The sequence below is a fragment of the Microtus oregoni genome, unplaced genomic scaffold (genome assembly GCF_018167655.1).
Source record: "Microtus oregoni isolate MIOR12 unplaced genomic scaffold, Mior012 000009F_ref0000495, whole genome shotgun sequence".
Lineage (NCBI taxonomy): Eukaryota > Metazoa > Chordata > Mammalia > Rodentia > Cricetidae > Microtus > Microtus oregoni.
Window position 1 is genome coordinate 14,169,670 of NW_024543068.1, and position 18,625 is coordinate 14,188,294.

The 18,625-nt window shown below is 49.1% G+C and overlaps 1 protein-coding gene across 2 annotated transcripts in view; it reads left to right on the forward strand.

The window, feature by feature from the left end:
- Positions 1-18,625, forward strand: part of Dpf3 (double PHD fingers 3) — a 265,998-nt gene that overhangs the window by 157,282 nt on the left and 90,091 nt on the right. For both annotated transcript variants that reach the window (XM_041658572.1, XM_041658573.1), the window contains exon 6: positions 8,364-8,442. In XM_041658572.1, the coding sequence (XP_041514506.1) occupies positions 8,364-8,442 (79 nt within the window). The remainder of the gene's footprint in view (positions 1-8,363; positions 8,443-18,625) is intronic.

The following is an 18,625-nucleotide window of genomic DNA, read 5'->3' on the forward strand; positions in this document are numbered from 1 at the left end:
CTAAGATGCTCCCATTGTTGATAAGGGCCTCAGATCTCAGTCTGGGCAGGCCTGCTATCGGATGGTGCAGTTTTATCAGGCTGCTACCATCTTCATCAATTACCAGCATTTCCACCATTTTGTCAAATGCATTCATTTCTCCTACTTATTGTTTGTTGGTTTATGCGCTTGTTTCCCACTAGAGTATTTGGAAGTAGATCCTGTGCATTTCATTATATAGCCCAGTGGGTACCTCTATTAGGTACTTTTATACAAGGCACAAATATTCCTTATTCTAATGCCTACTAACTACACTTACATATAACTATACATATATACACATATATATAGCGTGTCCACTCTATATATGCTGCCTGCATGTTAATTATCTAGCAGTTGTCATATCAGATAGGCTGGTCGTATTGCTGTGCTTATGTTCAAATAACCCTTATTATACTTACCAGCCTAGAAGTGCAATTGTTATGATACCAACAATTCGTATATGTCAAAGAGAGTCCATCAGTACTTTCCTTGAAGTAAAAGAGCATAAGTTCTCTTCTTACATTTTGAGGAAAGTGTTATATGCTAAGGTTGGCAAACTCTGTAGTAGGAATGACCCTTCTCCCTGTGAAACTGTGAAGGAGAAAGGGATTTGTGCTGCATTTGCTCTTTCACCCCAGAAGAACAGAAGTTGGGGTCATGGTACATGATAAATACTTAGTTAAGATGGACAAGGCATTCAATTATAGGGCTCATACAATACTCTCTGGGGTTCAGGAATCCACGGGGTGTCTTGGATCATGTTCTCTGTGTGTCAAGAAGCTCTCCGGTTGCTTGGAGATTTGACTAGATCCAGGATCTCTGTGTGTATGCGTGTGTCTACTCTGAGGGGTTAACATCCTTCCTGGGTGGCGATACGTACTTCTTATTACTCCGGGTGTGTAGGTTGCATGCTGCCTGCCCTTCTGCCTTTAGCGGTGTTTGAACTGATCAGAGCGTCTGTCGCGGCCCAGTCTCTCTCCTACGATGTTCCTCACCAGGGTTTCATCTAATGGTTCTCTGCAGCTGCGGATGAACTTGCTTGGCCGTGTTATTTCACCTTGGTGTGTGCGTGGCAGTAATAAAAGAAACCTCTACTTCGTCACTGAAGGAGGCATAGGGGCATGGAGTTGCTGTGCCTGTTGTGAATGCCAAGAGCTGTGTACCTCCCAACCTGCTTCCACCCCTCTCCTGCCCCTGCCAGACTTTGAAGAGTACACTGTGGAGCAGGGTCCTGGTTCTCCGGGCATGAGTGTCGAAGATGGAAATTGCCGTTAGTGAGTAGGGCTTGGCTGTCTTTTCCGTGGAGGTGTCAGGAGCGACAGCACCGCCTGGCCCTTATATACACTCCAAACTAGACAGAGTCGAGGGCTCCTGAGTGAGCCCACGATAGAGAACCATGAGGCTGTTCTGGGGGTTTTATGTTCTGCAGTCTCCGTTTCCGAGAATGCATTGCAGCAGCCGCTGGCTGCACACGGCTCCTAGCACATGCTAGTCCAGATTGGAAGGAGCTGTAAATACAAAATACACACTACGTTCTGATGTCTTAGAGTGACGAAAAGAATTCAGAACACCTCACTGTTAATTTTTATGTTTTTAACAATAACTCTTTTGTTATGCCTGGTTAAAAATGTTACTAAGATTAAAGCATGCCTCTCTTTTATTTTATTATTTAATTTTTATTTTTGCTGGTTTGGGGATGCTGGGGGCTGAGCCCAGGTTTAAATGTGCTAACTGGTCGCTAACCACTGAGCTACACTCCCAGCTAGCTCATCTCATCCCTTTCAGAAAAGCAGTTACTAGAAAATGTGGCAGCACAAGTGTGGCTTGGTGTTCTAGAAAGGTTAAGCAGCTTGCTCAGTTTTGCTCAATCTGGTCAGAAAGAAAGAATTTGAAGACAAGTTATACTTTTCCTACTGAGTCCTGCCTGGCCCGGGACCCTGCATGTCTAGGCTGAATGAATGAACTGAATGAGGAGGGCAAGGAGAAAAGTCATGTTTGAACTTCATGACTGGGTGACAGCCAATAGCTCCGGTTATACAGCGAGCGACATTGCGGACATGTCACCATGCTGAGAGCCATGGAGGAAGCAGGGGTGTTGTGAGTGAGTCTCTGGGCTGAACAGGGGTGGGAAGCTGCCTCGCCCACAGCTCTGAGCCTTTACATGGGTGTGCAGCTGCCGCTGGAACTTTCTGGCCACTGGAGCAACCACATGGGGCCTGACATCTGCCTGTGTGGTCTGGGCTCCAGCTTCATCCTCACCCGGGAGCTTGTTGGGAACGCAGGAGCAGCCCAACCTCCATCATACCATTGACAAGACCCTAGCTGCTCCGGACATGCGGAGGGGGCCAGGCCTTCAGTAGTGAGTTTGAAGCCAATCTTAGCTCTACCACCTACTGCACCTTGTGTAAATCATGTAACTTCTGTGACCTGGGCCATCAGCCAGTTGGGAATAATAGCACAGAGTCAAAACTGAGTGCCCAATAAAGCCTTTGGAAGCCAAGTGGCTAACTTTCTGAGTTTTAATCCCATATGTTCTCTGAGGGGAAAGGACAGTGCAAACCCAACAACTAATAATTGTGTCAATGTCAACTTTAACCTAAGACATTCATGAAGTCCTTGAGACAAATCCTTGTATTATCAAACAATCAAATTAGTAATTAGTAATCGTTGGTGCACTCGTGGTGAGCGAAGACACCAGGGTGTTGTTTAATTTCAGCACCTTAATCTACTGCTATCTCAGCCAGCAACTGCAACTCCGCAGCTATCAGCCTGCTTCTCTGGCAGCAACCTGGCCTCTCAGGCTGCAGCCTGGTGACAATTCTGCTTCCGCAGGCACCGGCCCTGTTGCTGCCACTAAAGGTAGCTTTAACTAAATCTCTATCGTCCTAGTTACGAATGAGACTCGAGTCAAAGACTGGGAACACCTGTGAGCCCATAGAGGCTGAGCAGCAGCTGGCTAACCCTCTCTCCTTGCTGGCATGCAAGGAAGACCCACGCTTCCGCTTCGCCAAACCAGGAAAACCTGTGTCACCCCAAACCCCTGCTGTATCTCTTCCCGTGTCTCTCCATCCTGGATGCGCTCTGAGGTGCTACAATTACTTCCTAGTTGCTGACACAGCCTCCTGACCCCAGGTTAATTTTATTTAATGAACACAAATGCAAACTCAGGGTTCACAGTGGGATCAAATATCCCCCAACCCCAGAGGTGTTGCCAAAGAGCAAATTCTGGTGTGCTAGTTCTGGGGTGTGGGGGCTAAGTCCTTGCCTGGATGATAATAAGCTCCGGGGTATTGCTGGTCTGACGACCAGGCATTCAAGGTGGTTGAGCAGTCCCCTCCCCTTCTCTCTCTGCCTCGGGAATTCTTTACACCCTTAACAAATACTGACAGCCCTCAAAGCTATTGTTCTGAGTATAACAGGTGGCATTAATCTCATAATGATGTGCTCTATTCGAAATTAAGACAAAACTCAGCTTATGAATGTAGCTCATGAATATACACGAGCACCCTGAAGGCCCTGTCAAATGTCATGTAGCCTCTGGAAAACCCCGCTGTATGCTTGTGAGAAAACGAGAATGAAAAAGGCGATTAGTCTTTTAGTGGCACCAGGAGAATAGCTTTTGTCAAAAATATTTATTTTTTAATTATGCCTGTGTGGTCATGTGCAATGAGTGCAGGTGTCCTCAGAGGCCAGAAGAGGGCGTCGGATCTCCTGGTTGTAAAGCCAACTGTGGGTGCTGGGAACTGAACCCTGGTCCTCTGGAAGAGCAGCAAGTGCTCTTAACTGGGGAGCCATTATCTCCAGCCTATAGGGGAAGAGGCCTGATGCTCATCCCTGGATACTACTCGAGAGCAGCTTTTGTAGAAAAACTAACTTCCCTTGCCTGGAGTCTGTCTTCATTCTGGGTCTCTGTTATAGGAAGCTCAATGGCTTTAAGCTTAAATGAGAAGGATTTGAAACCTTAGGGTCATAGTCCCAAATGTGAGTGATCTTTGAAGATCCAGATCACAAGAAGGGTAGGGCGGTGATGGAATCAGGACTGAGGAGATTAAGGATCCTGTCTGTGGCCTCAGCGTCCTCTCTCTTCTCTCTGTTACCTGGGTTTCCTAGCTCCTCTGTACACAAGGACTCTAGAGCTTTTGAGTTTATGAATCCATACAATTCAGGTGACCAACAGAGCTCACTGCTTTCAAGTTCCAAGTCCCTTAAAGGTAGACTCTGGTGACCCAGGTTGGAGTTAAATTAGGCTTGGGATAGCAATTACTTGACTCTTCCTGAGCCTTCCCACTTATGGTCAGTAAGACTGTACCACAGGGCCCCCAGTGTGTGAATGGAAAGATGAGCATCCTCAGGGAGGGAGGACGGGTCACATTTGGAGGGTAAGGTTCAAATGGTTCTATATCAGAGTCTAGAAACCTGTCCTGCTCTTTCCACTGGCTCTGGGACTGTGGGCAAGTCATGGACTCATTCATAACTGGCACCAATTGGCAAGACAGTGACAGCGGCATGACTGGTCCCAACTTAAAGGACTCTTCCAAAAGCCCCTGAGCTAATATGTGTGGAAGAGCTTTGTGTTGTGCACACAGCAAAATGATAGGGTTCATGATAAACTATAAAATGCCATATTTCCCCTCAAGGACTCAAGACTCAAACTGGGGAGATGCTAAGACTCACAATACAGTAAGAGTACTGCAGACTTCTCATGGCGTGCTAACCAAACATGAAGCCCAGAGGATCCACACGGTCATGGAGGGGTCAAGAACTGACTGAACACTTCCTGTGGGCTTAATGCTATGTCCTGTGGCTTGACACTCCTAACCCTAGCTGTCACAGCAACTGTGCTGCAGGGGTGTTTCTCTGTCCATTTATTTATCCACTTATATTTGTATTGACTGAGAGAGACACAGTCTTTCTAAGTAGCCTTGGAATTTTCTGTGTAGACCAGGTTGGTTTAAACCTGCAGTATTCCTTCTGCCCCTGTCTCCTGAGTGCTGAGGTAACAGATATGTACCCACATATCTGGCCTGTCGTTGCCCATTTTATAAGTAAGCTAAGGCTCAGAGGGGTAGCTCGTTCTATGACACACAGCTGGTGCTATCTGTTGTTTGGATATGGCTTGTGTGTCTGTGAGACTTCGTGTGCTGACATTTAAAATCCTTCGGGAGATGTGGAGAAGTCAGAGATTGGATGGCTGTAGCATTTAGAAGGAGCCTTTGGAAAATGGCTAGGATTATTAAGTAAGGACAGGGTCAAGCTTCCTGATTGGTTCTTGAGGGTCAATAAGAAGAGGGAGAAGGGGTGAAAGAGAAACACATGCGGTCTCCCTGTTTCACCTATGGATTTTGGTAGCAAGAAGGGTATTATGAGATGAGTCCCAAACAAGTTGCACCTCCAGATCCATGAACCAAAATAAACCTCTTTTCCTTACCAAAGTCCTTACCTCAGGCTTTTTGTTACAGTAACGAACATCTGACAAAGACAGCTGGGATTGAAGTCTAGGCCCATCAGACTTCAAGACAAAGCTGGCTTACTCTGCAGTGCGGCAGGAGGGTTTTGGGAGAAGTGGGACGCTGGCCGGGCTGAAATGTAGGTTGGCGGTGGATGGCATGGTGGAGGTGACCATAAAAGAAACCATGAAAACAACGATGTAGACACAGCGTGAGGCTGGGGTGAGACTGTTGGGTTGGCGGTAGGCTGCCATTGGCCATGTATGTGTGTCACAGCTGGCCATGGAAGACCTCATGCTCCCACTTCTTATTCCTTTCAGGCAGGTGGTCATGCAGGATGGGTTAGGCTGGGCAGTGGGGAGGTAGAGCCCTAGCCGGGAGCTTTCCTGGGGAGTTCAGGATCAGCTGATGTCCTTTGGGCACTGGGATACAGATGAGGAAGAGGAAGAAGAATGGTCAACTCAACAGTGGCCTGATGGATCGATGCAATGACCTGCAACTGTTTAAGGAATGCACTTGGTTCCAGGAATAGTGGTGGCCCACGCAGGACTCTACCTCTCGTGGGACAGATAAAAAAAATCAACGAATGAGCTAACACATGTCCATGTAGTGCCGGATAACAACAATGCTGTGACCAGACAAAAAGCAGAGGCAGAGAAAGAATGAAGCAAGTAGACACCAGTGGGCTGGGGAGGGCTTCATGGAGGAAGTGGCATTTGAGCAAGACACGTAGGATTCTGAGTTGATGAGCTTGCGTCTTCCAGGAGGTGAAGAATTCCATTGCCTTAGGAGAACCCACATGCATCGCCTCAGATGCCCTCTGGCCCTTATCTCTATTGGGCAAGACCAGTGCGTGTGGAGTGTGGGAGCATGCAGCTCCCTGCTGGTCAGCCCAGCAGCAGGGGGAGGGAGCCTGGCTCCCAGCAGCACCCTTCTTTCCCTCTGCTCCCTCTGCTGCCTCCCTCAGAAGCCCCAGGTGCTCCTGTTCTCCCCTCCTCTCCTGCCTTGACACAGGGCCAGTCTTGTAGAGCCCCTTCTGGCATTTGCTGTGGCCTCGTCATTCTGCCTGACTTAGTTTTACCTGCTCCAGGGAGCTGTGACAGGGCTGCTGGCTGTGCATGTCAAGCTGTCTCTGGCCTCACTGAGGAGGTGCGGGGAGGGCCAGGGCCCTAAGGTGACCACCTTTAGCATCCTAGACACAGCGTCTGTCAGTGCCTCAGGGTGACGGCCAGAGTTTGCAGCTCCTCCGGGGCTTAGTTCTGCATAACGAGGGCATGGGGAGGAAGAGGAGGAGGAGGGAAAGGAGGACGGGAACTACTACTGACTGTCCATAGCAGGGCTTGAGCTAGGGAGGTAGTGAGAAGGAGGGAGGTGGAATTTCACTTTTTTTCTTCCTTTTCCAAAAAGACAAGCTGAGGAGAAGACAAAAGTGATAGTTTGGCAGGTGGAGTTGATTGTGAGGCCTGTCTACAGGGAAGCCCCCAGAAAGAGGTGAAGACTTACATTTGTGAGTGTGTATGTGTGGGGGAATCCATCCCAGGCCTCTCCACGGTGAATCCTCTGCCCACTTCCCTAAAGCAGATCCTGGGCTGGCACTCCGGACCTCTGCCCTGTCGTGTTCCTCTCCGGCTGACCTTCCCCTCTGTCCCGGAGACTGCAGCCAGCCCTTTCCACGGCTGGGAGTTTACTGCTACCCATTAGCAATGCCTGACCCGGAGGAGGCTAGGTGCGGCAGGAAGGCCGGCGTGGGGCTTATGGTAGCTTATACATAAGCCTTGCTCTTTTCTGGTAGCCGCTGATTGGGATGCAGAGCTGTTGGCAGCCTTTCAGGCTCATCTCTGTTACCCCTGAAGTCTTGTTTCTTATCCCAGTCCCCCCTGGTCACATGACCCACCCAGGGAGACACAGGGCTAGGGTGGGTATCAGGAATCCAGATCTAATTGACTTTGAAGGTTAAGGTCCCCAGCTGGAGGGCTGAGGTTGACCTCGAACAGGAGCCCACCCCTACTGTGAAGGTCAAACATGGTGGAGGAGGAAGTGTGGGCCCAGGAACCTGGGGGAACACCGTAGTTCTACTCCCCGTCCCCCACCCCCAGGGTGCTCATCAGGTGACCAGCGTGTACAGCAAGCAGCGTGGCATCTTCTACACTGTCAGTGAGGTAGAGAGGCGCTGTGTGGTGGAAAAGTAGAAATCCCTGTATTTGACAGATATGGGACTGCATCAGTTAGACTTGCTGTGGGAAAGCCCTGGAGAGAGTGGGGTTTTAGTATGGCTCACGGCTTCAGAGGGGTCAGTCGCGGTTGGCTTTCTCCATTGCTGTGGGTCTGCGGGGAGTCAGACCCTCACGATGGCAAGAGTATATGGCTGCACAAAATAGTTTCCCTCACAGTAACCAGGAAACCAAGGGTGTTCAGGACAAGTAAAACCTTTAAAGATGTAACCCCATGTTTTCCCTGCATAGTCCAGTTTGCTCCCCACCTCCGCACCCCCACTGGAATAATGCTGCTAGCTGAGGATTTTCATAGTCGGGCCAGGCCATCTCCTTTCAGTCACACGTCCTGTTTTTATTCTGGCTCTGCATTTGGCAGATGAATGGCCCTGGGGAAGTTACTCCACTTCTCTGTTGCCACAGTCCCTTCCCCTATACAAGAGGACCACTATTATAAACCTCCTTCTTGGAGTTATTATGAAAATAATAGGACGAGCCGGGTGAGTAGCTGAGTGATTTGGGACAAGTTACCCGATCCCCTGGGTCTCTGTTGTCTTGCTTGTAAAGCAGGGTTGGCATGGGAACAGGGGCTGTGATGCAGGTGGTTCACGCGGACCCTCAAGAGTGTATGCCCATGAGCTGAGTGGCTGCGGTAACAAGTGTCTCATGCTCAATGTCTCCTCAGGCTCGTGGCTCTGCAGGCGGCAGGAGGAGGCATGATGCTGCTTCTCAGGAAGACCATGACAAACCCTACGTGTGTGACAGTGAGTATCTTGCGTGCTGTGTCAGCCAGTCTTCCTACGCTGCCTTGGCAGCTCTGGGCCACACCAGGCTTTTCTGCTTCCAGCTCTGGGTGGCCACATTCCCTCCTGTTGTCACTGCTGTGGCGGGGCTCTGGGCACTGTGGACGGTCTGGCAGGGGACTCCACCCTCTCCGGCTGCCCTCCAGGATGCCAGGTCTTCTTTCTGGCTTTCCTCCTACGTTCTCCCACGTTCTCTGTCTCTTTCGAGACTCATCCTCTGTATCTTTCTCCAGTTCAGAATCACAAACAAAAGTGTCACCCTAAACTCTCCGACAAAGGTGACTGGCTCCTGTCACTTTCCATTTCTTTCCCTCTAATTCCATTTCTCTCTCCTTCTCTCCTGTCCTAGGCAGGACTGGTTATGAATCTTTATATGACGATGGCTTTAATGGCCCTCGATTCATCTGCACCCTTCCTCTACTGATTCAGAAATATCACTGGAAGAGTAGTTACCTGGCTTCCGTGTTAGAGTCTGATGTTAGAGGCCAAGGGAGGGGGACAAGGAGGGACTGTGGTCACCAAGAAGGCGGTAGCTTTCTTTTTCCTCATATGCCAGGGTAGGTTCCACAGCCCGTGCCCTGTTGGCTATCACTCCATTGGGCATTTCTGCCCACTCTATGGCGAGACTAGCCATCAGTAGCACATGCCTGGGGACCTTCCTTTCCCTTCTCATCTGCTATTGAAACCCAGAGCTTGGCCACTGGGACCAGGCTGCTCTGAGAACAGCAGGAAGCTAGACAAGGCAGGGCCTGGCATGGTGGTCCCCCTGGGTGCCTCTCCATCTTGTCCAATCCTGCAGCTCTACGAGGACAAAGAAAGCCAGGGGATAGTACATAAGGAGCACATGGGGTGGTTCCTTCCCCCAATCCCCTCACTGGCCTCTTGATTTCAAGATATTCTGTGCCCTGTGGAGATGACGTCTGGTTGGATACATTTTGCCAGAACTCAAACTCCATGGCGTTCATTTGGCTGCTTAGTACCGCACGCAGATGGCATTCCCGAGATGTCTGCAGGTCGTGTCGCCATCCTAAGCAATTGTGTTCCAGGAAGAGAGGGGATCAGTGCCTGGGGTCTGGTGGCTTTTGGCAGGAAGCTCCAGCTTCGGTCTGGGCCTCACTTCCGAATAGCATTTACTTGGGTTCTGATATGTGAACAGCCCAAGCTTGCTGGTCCTTGGGAGACTGGGCAGAGGGTAGGATTTCCAGCTGTGTACGGCACCCGAATAACAGTGCCAGCTCTTGCTTTGAAGCTGAGACATAACTACTCCGTTTCTCTTTTAAAAAGCTGTTTCCCAATATGTGATTTTTCTGCTGTTACAGATAGTGGGATTAACTTTTTACTCTATTTCTGCAACTTCAGAAAAAGGTCTTATTGCGTTGATGGGTGATAGATTGTATATCTGGCTGGGATGTGCACGCGCAATGGCTTGTGTGGAGGGCAGAGGACAGCTTGTAGGAGCTGGTTTTCCTTCCCTCTGTGGGTTCCAGGAATTAAACCTAGGTCATCAGGCTTGGTGGTAAATGCACTTACCAGCTAAGCCGACTCTCTGGCCTCTTTCTAGAATTTTTGTGGCATTCCAAGGAGAGCTCCTGGCTCTCCTCTTGGCCTGGCTCCTGGCGCACTTCTTGCCTTGCTCCTGGCCCTCCTCTTCTGCTCCGAGCCCTTATATCATCCTGCTTTTTCCTGGCTCCTGGTCTGCGCTTTTAGCAGATCCTCTCCTCCAATCCCCCCAGCTTTGATTAGGGCCCCTTGGTGTCCTTGGCTGTTTTCTGCTCCCCTCCCTATAGGGTCACTTCCTCCTCCTGTTTCCCCTGAAGAAAGACTTGGAAGACTCATCACAGGATGGCACCAGCTTTCCGGAAGTCTCCGCAGCTGCTTCCTTGACTCTGCCCACATACGTACCTCCTCCCTCCCCCACCCTCCTGCAAAGCAAGGTCCGTTGCAGTTTGCCCTTCTTCATTCTGGCTCTCTCAGGACATTGTGTGACAGCTTGGTGATTAATGGACTTTATTTTTATCTGGTGCCCTTCAGACAGGTGATCCCTAGGCATAGAAGTGACCTTTGGAGAGGTCACGAAGCCCACCCCCTCACCCCTGAGTAGGACAAGAAATGCTTTTAATCATCTCTAATGCATCCTAACTAGAGAGGTGTCCGGTCGCCCTCCTTCAGCATCCCATGGGATGGCGCTACCCACTAGCCGCCCTTTCTCCACCATTCCAGCTGTGTGTGTCCTTAATGAGAGCTGGAACTGCTCTGTCTGCCATGTCCCCTTGTCTTTTGTGTCTCCTTCCCCAACAAGTCGGCATGCTCAGCATTTTGGTCTTGCATCCTCTGTATTCTTGCATGAACTTGGATCTGTCTTACTCCACAATCCCGGTGCCATCATCCTGCTCTGAACTCCCGTCTGGAAACACTTCTGCCGGAAGCAGCACAAGGCCAAGTAGCTCAAAGGATAGATATTGCCTTGTTTGATTTATCCACCAGTTCTTGGAATGACCCCCATTTTCAGAGAACACCCAAGTGCTCTGTGCACGCCAAACCACTTCCCGTCACTTCCTATTTGTCCAGCACTGGGTCTGGTCTCCAGGTGTAGACTCTTTCTCCTGAGGCATTTGATTATCCTTCTTCCCATAAATCACTCAGCGTTTGGCCCCATCGAATCTCAATAAGCAGATACAATAACGTGTGACTTCAATATACAAGATTCAATAAAGGCAAATTTAAAGACATTGCCCACTAGTTAAATTCCATTCTCCACAGACGTTGCGGTCCCTGCCATTTTTGTATCGTCTGTGGTTTGATTTGCATAATTCTCACTCCATCTTTGGAGTTATTTATGAAAATATTAGGTCACCTTGGACCGCAAACACCTCTCTCTGGATTTATGTGGGTTGGTAATAGCCATTTCTTTTCAGATGCGGTTGTGCCCCTTCCTAGTATGTGTTCTTGAATGTAGTAGATGGCTTTTGATGTTGGCGGTCCAGGATTCCCCCACACAATGGGTGGCTGAGATATTATCATAGCAGATAACTTCAGATGATAGAGGTTTACTTTTTGCCTTTCACTCAGCCATTAGATTTATTTCATCTCAGAAATACTAAATCATCTAAGTGTAATTTATTTTCTTCACCCAATCTATGGTGCGCTCATGAATCCTTCATGTTCTAGCAACTAACCAATCTCTATTAATTATTTTGAAATTTTACCGAGCTGAAGGCTTAAAGTTCCTCTTCTCCACTATCTGCCTTTTGTTTCGGGAAAGGTGTTCATCCCGTTCAAAACAAAGCAACAGAAATGGGCTTTGTGGGCTAGACTGCTGGTGTTTGTGGGTCTGGACCACCTGTGCAGAACTAACCTAGACACTCATGAACATGCAGATTCCAGGCTCTCAGGGCAGACTTGCTCCATCGAAATCTCAGGAGTCAGCCTGGAGCCCACATGGTCCTGCACTTCTCAGGGGATTCATAAGCATGCTGATGTTTGAGGATGGCTGGTTCTCCTCTTTCACACCTGAGGACTTTGAACATCCAGTCCTTTCAATGTTCGCTGCCTGGATATCTCTCTCTCTCTCTCTCTCTCTCTCTCTCTCTCTCTCTGTCCCTGTCTCTCTTGTGTATTTGTGTGTCCCTGTCTCTCTCTGTGTATATATGTGTTATATGCGCACTTATGAGCTTGGCTGCATGCACATGTGGATACCAGAGAAGATATCAGATGCTCTGCTTTGCTCCTTCCCAGCCGGGTCTGTTTCTCACTGAGCCTGGAGCTAGCCTGGTAGCCAGCAGGCCCCAGCCATCCTCCCAATTGCAACTCTGTACAGTGCTGGGGTTATGGGTGCCCATCCTGCCACAGTGTTTTACATGGGTGGTGGGATCAGGACTCAGACCCTTATTCTCATATAGCTTCTATCTGCTAAGCCATCTTTCCAGCTCCCACGCCTAGAAATCTTACAGCCCCAGGATTCTCTAGGCAGCTGGATGCTGGCTTGCTTCGCTGCTTTAGCTGGCTTCCTTTAACCCTTTCCTTGGTCGTTCTTTCAGCAATGACAAAGCTCGGCCATCCAGTCTAACACACAACACTCCTGCACCTGATTTTTATTTACTCGGTCACATAAAGCCCTGCTAGTGCCATTATCACATGCTCTCGCCGGGGTGTTAAGTGGGGACAGACGTGAAGAGAATCCTTGGGTGTGGGCTCCTGGGATGTGTTTGGAGTCATTGCCTGAGTTGCTCAGCCTTGTCCTAAGGGCTTCCAGTTCTGAATCGCTCTGTAGTGTCCTTGTCCATCAGGGCAGACTCCCAAGGAGAGACCTACTTTCATAGTTTCTTTGTTCAAGGAACATGACAGAGAAGAAGATGGTGGTGACATAGAACATTCAGTCTGCACATGGGAGGCATTCTGGGAGGGACAAGAAAGCCCCTGTGTTCTTGCTGGACCCAGGGAAATTTTTTCAGTCTTGTTAGTGTGTGCCTGTAGCTCGCAGGGAAGTGTGCCTGGAGTTTTGTAAAGACTGTCTCCCATAAACACCTCCCTCCCCCCCCCCCCCCCCACCACACACACACACAGTAAGCTTGAGCCACAGAAACAGCTGGCTTCACTTTTCTGTGAGGAAACTGAAGGCTCAGAGAGGTGAAGGGACTTTCCCCAGGTCACACAACCGATCAACAGTAACCCCAAGACACGGACCCTACTTCCTTAAGCCCTAGAAAAGTCACAGTCTAAGTCTGGTTTAGAGCGTCCTCCTATCAGGGAGTGTTCCCAAACGCTGAGGGGGAAAAATGTTTTAGAAGTTAGTTAATAAACATGCACCAGTCAGGTAATAATTGTAATTGAATAGAGTACATGATTCCTAGGCTTTTAAATGTAAATCTATTAAAATCACACCACACTAGAACATTACTGGATGTTAGTGACTCATCTGAGTGTGACTCACCTCTGGGTCACACCTGGTGTTGACACACCAAGAAGGTCCACTCAACACCAATTCTCTGTTTGTGGGATCTTTGTCCCTATAGATATGGGCTGCGACTTTCTAATGTCTACACCGCAGGGTGATCTCTCTTAGAGACCCAGCTAGAGGTATCCACGTCCTTACAAGGATTTTCTTCGGCTCCTGCTTTGGAAGCGTATAGTTGGTTCATCGTGGCAGGCAGGGCATGATAAAGTTCATGTTGTCTCAAGGCTGTGGCAGCAGGCACAGGAGTCTGCTTGCTCACATTATAGCAGATCGGGGAACATGCTTTGGGTGACGCTGTAGGTGGACACAGTGCCAAGCTGCAACTTACCAGATCTGCTGCCCCAGTGACCCACTTTGTTGTAAAGGGTCCACATTTACCCCAAACAGTGTCACCAGCTTGGGGACCAAGTGTTCTGTGAGTCAGGGCTGGATGGAGGGAGCCTTTCCCATTCAAATCGTAGTGGGGTGCAACCATGTCAGAGTAAGACCTGGGGTCTCTGCCCACTCCGAACATCTGTTTTTCCACTGTGTTTATTCTAGAGGGAGAAGGGGCTAGGGTGAAGTGGGTCTCCGTTCAGTTCTGTGAGTGACGGTCGCGTTTCCTCCTCGTGGGCTCACAGAGCTCTGGGCCTCCCTGATCGGCACCCTGTAGCGTGGCCTCCTCTCCTCCCACACAGCAGCTTCGTAGTGAGGCTGTCTGCCCAGACCAGAGACCTCAGGGACAGAAGGGAGGAGTGTATTGTGGGACATCAGGGGGCTGTGGGATGGGTGACTGGGGGGTGGGCAGCCATAGGGGTCCCGGGAAATCTTCTTTCCCCTCAGCTCCCTTCAGATCACTGTGGTTTCATTTAACCCTGTGGGTAGCAGGGAGATTCAGACGACTATTTCTGTCTTATTAAAGTTTCCTTGGGAGGGCAGGAAGGCCTGCATTCTCTGAGGCTCCTGTGTTATGTGCTTTAAACCGTGGCAAAAAAAAAAAGCCAATAACTTGGCCTTCAGGCTTGCTGCCCTTCTGCAGTGGCTGGCCCATCACTCAGTTGTCTCTGGCTGTTATCTTGCAGATCCTTGGATGTGTGTGTGTATGTATGAGGGGGTGGCAGAGGAGGCTCGGTGCCCCAGAAACTTGATTTGTGGAGCAGGGCCTATGGGAGGGATTGATCACTGGAGATGGAATGCATTTGTCCTCACAAAGACGGGCCTGTTTAAATATGCAAATGCCGTTGTGTCCTGGACATAGGTGCCAGTGTCCCTGCAGGGCTGGCCAGAGGCAGGGTGAGGGAGTTTCTCTTTGATGCCTACCCACCACCTTGCCTGCCGCTGTTTCCTCTGCCCTGCTGCTTGACCCTGACCTCCCTGCCCTTAGATGTCCTCCCATCCGCTCCTCTGAGCATGCTGCCATAGCCACCTGTGTCCTCTGGAATTGCCTTCTTATCCACAGGAACCTTTCTATCCATGGTGCTAAGTGGTTCTTTTCATTTATGCAAGTAACCCTTTTCCTATGGAAATAGTATCTGTGCAAGGAAGTCAGGAAGGGGAAGGGGAAGCCGCTGTCACCTTAGTCCCCAAAGGAACAAAGTCTGCAGGTTTTGTAGGATTCGCTGTGATTTGTTCCTTTCCTCCCCAATTGTCCTCTCACCAGTACAAGTAAATGATATCTGTCTGTGTCAACAGATGGGTTTCTACAGCAGCAATCCTAGGGCTACATAGTATTCCACAATGAGGACATGCCACAGCTTATGATGGTTCTGGTGTGTGCGGTCAGTAGTCAACTTGTTAAATGCGTGGTTTGGAATTTGCTCACTGTTAGCAACATTGCAGCTTTTTCGTCACACGGTTTTGTCTTAGCAGATACTAGCTATATACAATAATGGTTTCATTATGGTGCTTTTCACAAGGGAATAGAATGTATTTTGAAGGTGTCCATCTCCTGTTATCCTCTCTTGTCCCCCTTCTCACTCCCATGGATCCATTTTCTCTTTTCAACTAAGTTATCTTCTTCTTCCGTATCATTTCCTCATTTTTATTTATGTTTGCTGACCCAATGAGTTTAGTTAGGGTTGCCTACCTGGCCTCTGGTAAGGAGTCATTACAAAAGTATGGGCACCTCATAGGGCTATACCGCTAAAGAAAATGCTTTCTCGGTTAATGTCGCTCCATAGGGAGGGGTGGGTTCCTACGCGCTCCTCCTCCATTCATGACAAAATGTTAATGGGCCTGGTCTTTGTATAATGTTTTATTATTTCCTCAAAGAAAAACTGTGATGTCAAAGGGCCTGGTGCTAGTCTCGTGTGTGTGTGTGTGTGTATGTGTGTGTGTGGCCTGTGCCAGGTGAGAGAGCTGGGGAAGGACACTACCCTGACCGGAATGAGATGTCTGAAACCATCCTGAGGCTCTGCCACTTGCTGTCTAGGACTTGGAGAAGATGTCTTGTTTTGGGTGTCGTGTCCTCTGTGTGCAGTGGGAAGGGCATCTGACTGTGACGAGATATATATATATATATATATATATATATATATATATATATATATATATATATATGGGTTTGCAAAGGATATGGTTGAAGAAATATTTCTTCTCCCACCTTAATCCCCTCTTTCTTAGTATACCTGGGGAGACCAGGCTTGTAGTACAAGGAAGGATTTAGTTGAGCAGACACTAGGTGCTCTAGGGGCCAGAGGAGTATTACATGTGTGGTAGGGTGTGGTTCAGAGAACATATCCCGAGGCCAATCAGATTTAAACAAGGACAGGATGTACAGATTCCTGTCTCCAGGGATAGAAAAGCTTATGTACCGGTGTGGAGAGAGGTCATGATAATAAAGGTTTCTGACTTAGGCTATGGGTTTGGAATGTTCTATGGGTTTCCTCTAGATGAGCTTTTTTGTTCCCTCAGGAGGGTCATGAGATAGAAATGTGGTCATCTCCATCTTCTAGATGAAGACTGGGGAGAAGATGCCCATGGGCACTGGACGCTGCCCATGTTCCTGTAATAACTCCCAGGGTCACACAGGGGATAACCGGGGAGGTGAAACTCAACTGCTGTGAATCTCGTCCACCGTCCGCCATCCACCGTCATGGATGTTTTCTGCGGGGACATTGACTATGCCTCCCAGGAGGCTCCCTCTCAAACTGTGTGGTCACAGTTTGTCCATTTGTCTTCTCAGGCTAGACAGTATACCATCTGGGGACAAGGACCATGTCATAGGCCACTGGCACTATATCCCTAGCACAGTGGTATTCCTAAACACTTGATGAATGGCTAGAGAAAGGAACATGCTAGGAACAGCAATGACTACCTTGTCCAGAACAGAGTGTGCGACAGTGTAACAAGTGTCTGCAGCAGGAGAGGCTTACGGGACACCAGGCTGGACTTGTCTGGAGAAGACTGCATTGTCAACCTGGGGACATGTCTAGAAAGGTTAATCCATTGGATTATTTAGGTGAGATCCCTGAAGCCCAGGCTGGGATATCTTCCCAGTCATGTAGAAGATGATGAGAAGCCTGGATGGTGTTGAAAGCAATAACAAAATGAATGAGGCAAACAAGGCAGGCCTTCTGACAGAAAATGCACAGCCGTGGTGGGGATGGCCCAGTTGGTAAAGCACTTGCCTGGAAAACACGAGGACCTGAGACTGATCCCCAGAGACCACATGACAAAAGCTGAGCGTGGTGCACAAGCTTGAACCTTAGGAGAGGCAGAGACAGACAGACCCCTGGGTCTTGCTGGCCAGTAAGCCCAGCCTGCTTGGCAATGTCCCGGCCATTGAGAGACCCGTCTCCCAAATAAATGGATGGGACTTGAGGAATGATGGTAGAGGTTGTCCTCTGGTCTACACACAACACACACACGCACACACCGCACACACACACACACACACACACACACACACACACACACACACCGGAAAGGAAGGAGAGAATGAGGAAACCCCACAGAACCTGGCTGTGGCAGAGAGCATGAAGGGTTTTAAGAGTAGAGAGAGAGGTACTGATGACTCCTGGCATCTTGGGTTCGGGTATCTGAGACCCAAAGGGAGGCTTAACTGGAACATTCTGAAAGGGGAAGGAAGGACATTTGCAGAGTGATGAAACTCGGCCTTGAAAGCAGGGGAAGCGTCAGGAGGCCCAGGCAGGAAGTCTTTCTTTTCTCTCTTTATTAGTTAAATGTTTTCATTTATTTTACATCCTGACCACAGTTTCCCTTCCTTCCTCTTCTTCTGTTCCATTCCACTGCCCCTCCTCCCCCGCCGCCTCAGCCCTCCCCATTCACCCCTCCTCTGCTTCTGTTCAGAAAGGGGCAGGCCTCCCATGGATGCTAACAAGGCATGGAATATCAAGTTGAGGAAGGACTAAGCGCCTCCCTTTGTATTGAGGCTGGCTGAGGCAACCCAGCATGAGGAATAGGTTCCTGAAAGCCAGTCCAAATGTTAGGGACAGGTCCTGATCCCATTGTCAGGAGAACCATAAATAGACCAAGCTACAGAACCGTTATCCATATGTAGAAGGCCTAGGTTGGTCCTATGTGGGCTCCATAGCCATTGTTCCGGAGTCTGAACTCCTATGAGCCAGGTTAGTTGTTTCTGTGGGTTCCCTTGACACCCATGAGTCTACAATCCTTCCTCCCTCTCTTCAGCAGGATTCCTGGGGCTTTCCCAGTGCCTGACTGTGGGTCTCTGCATTTGTTTCCATCCGTCTCTGGATGAAGGCTCTCTGATGACAATTATGGTGGCCACCAATTTGATTACAGGATGCCAGTTCAGGCACCCTCTCCACTATCCAGGCAGGAAGTCTTAACAGAAGCAGTGGACTTTGGTTTCCCTAAAGGTGATAGTAGTCCCATAAGGTGGCTTAGGATTCATGAATAAGTCTGCTCTGCTTCCAGTGCTGAATCTGTCAGGTTGTCGTCCAGGCCTAGCAGGTGGACAGAGGTCTCCAGAGGGAAATACCCACAGGCCTCCAAGTGAGTAGGAGCTGCCACCATGGTAACGGGTTCCCATCCTTGACTTTTCTCTGTTTACTTTCCCCAGAAATGTTGACCATTGTATTTATTATTTCAATTACTTTTTCCATAATTGAATTATATTTTACTTTTTGAGCTAATTAAAAACATGTTAGCATGAACCTCACTAGCCTCAAACACCACCTTATAAGGCACAATGGTTGAGAGAAGATGGTCTTAAAATCAAGAGGC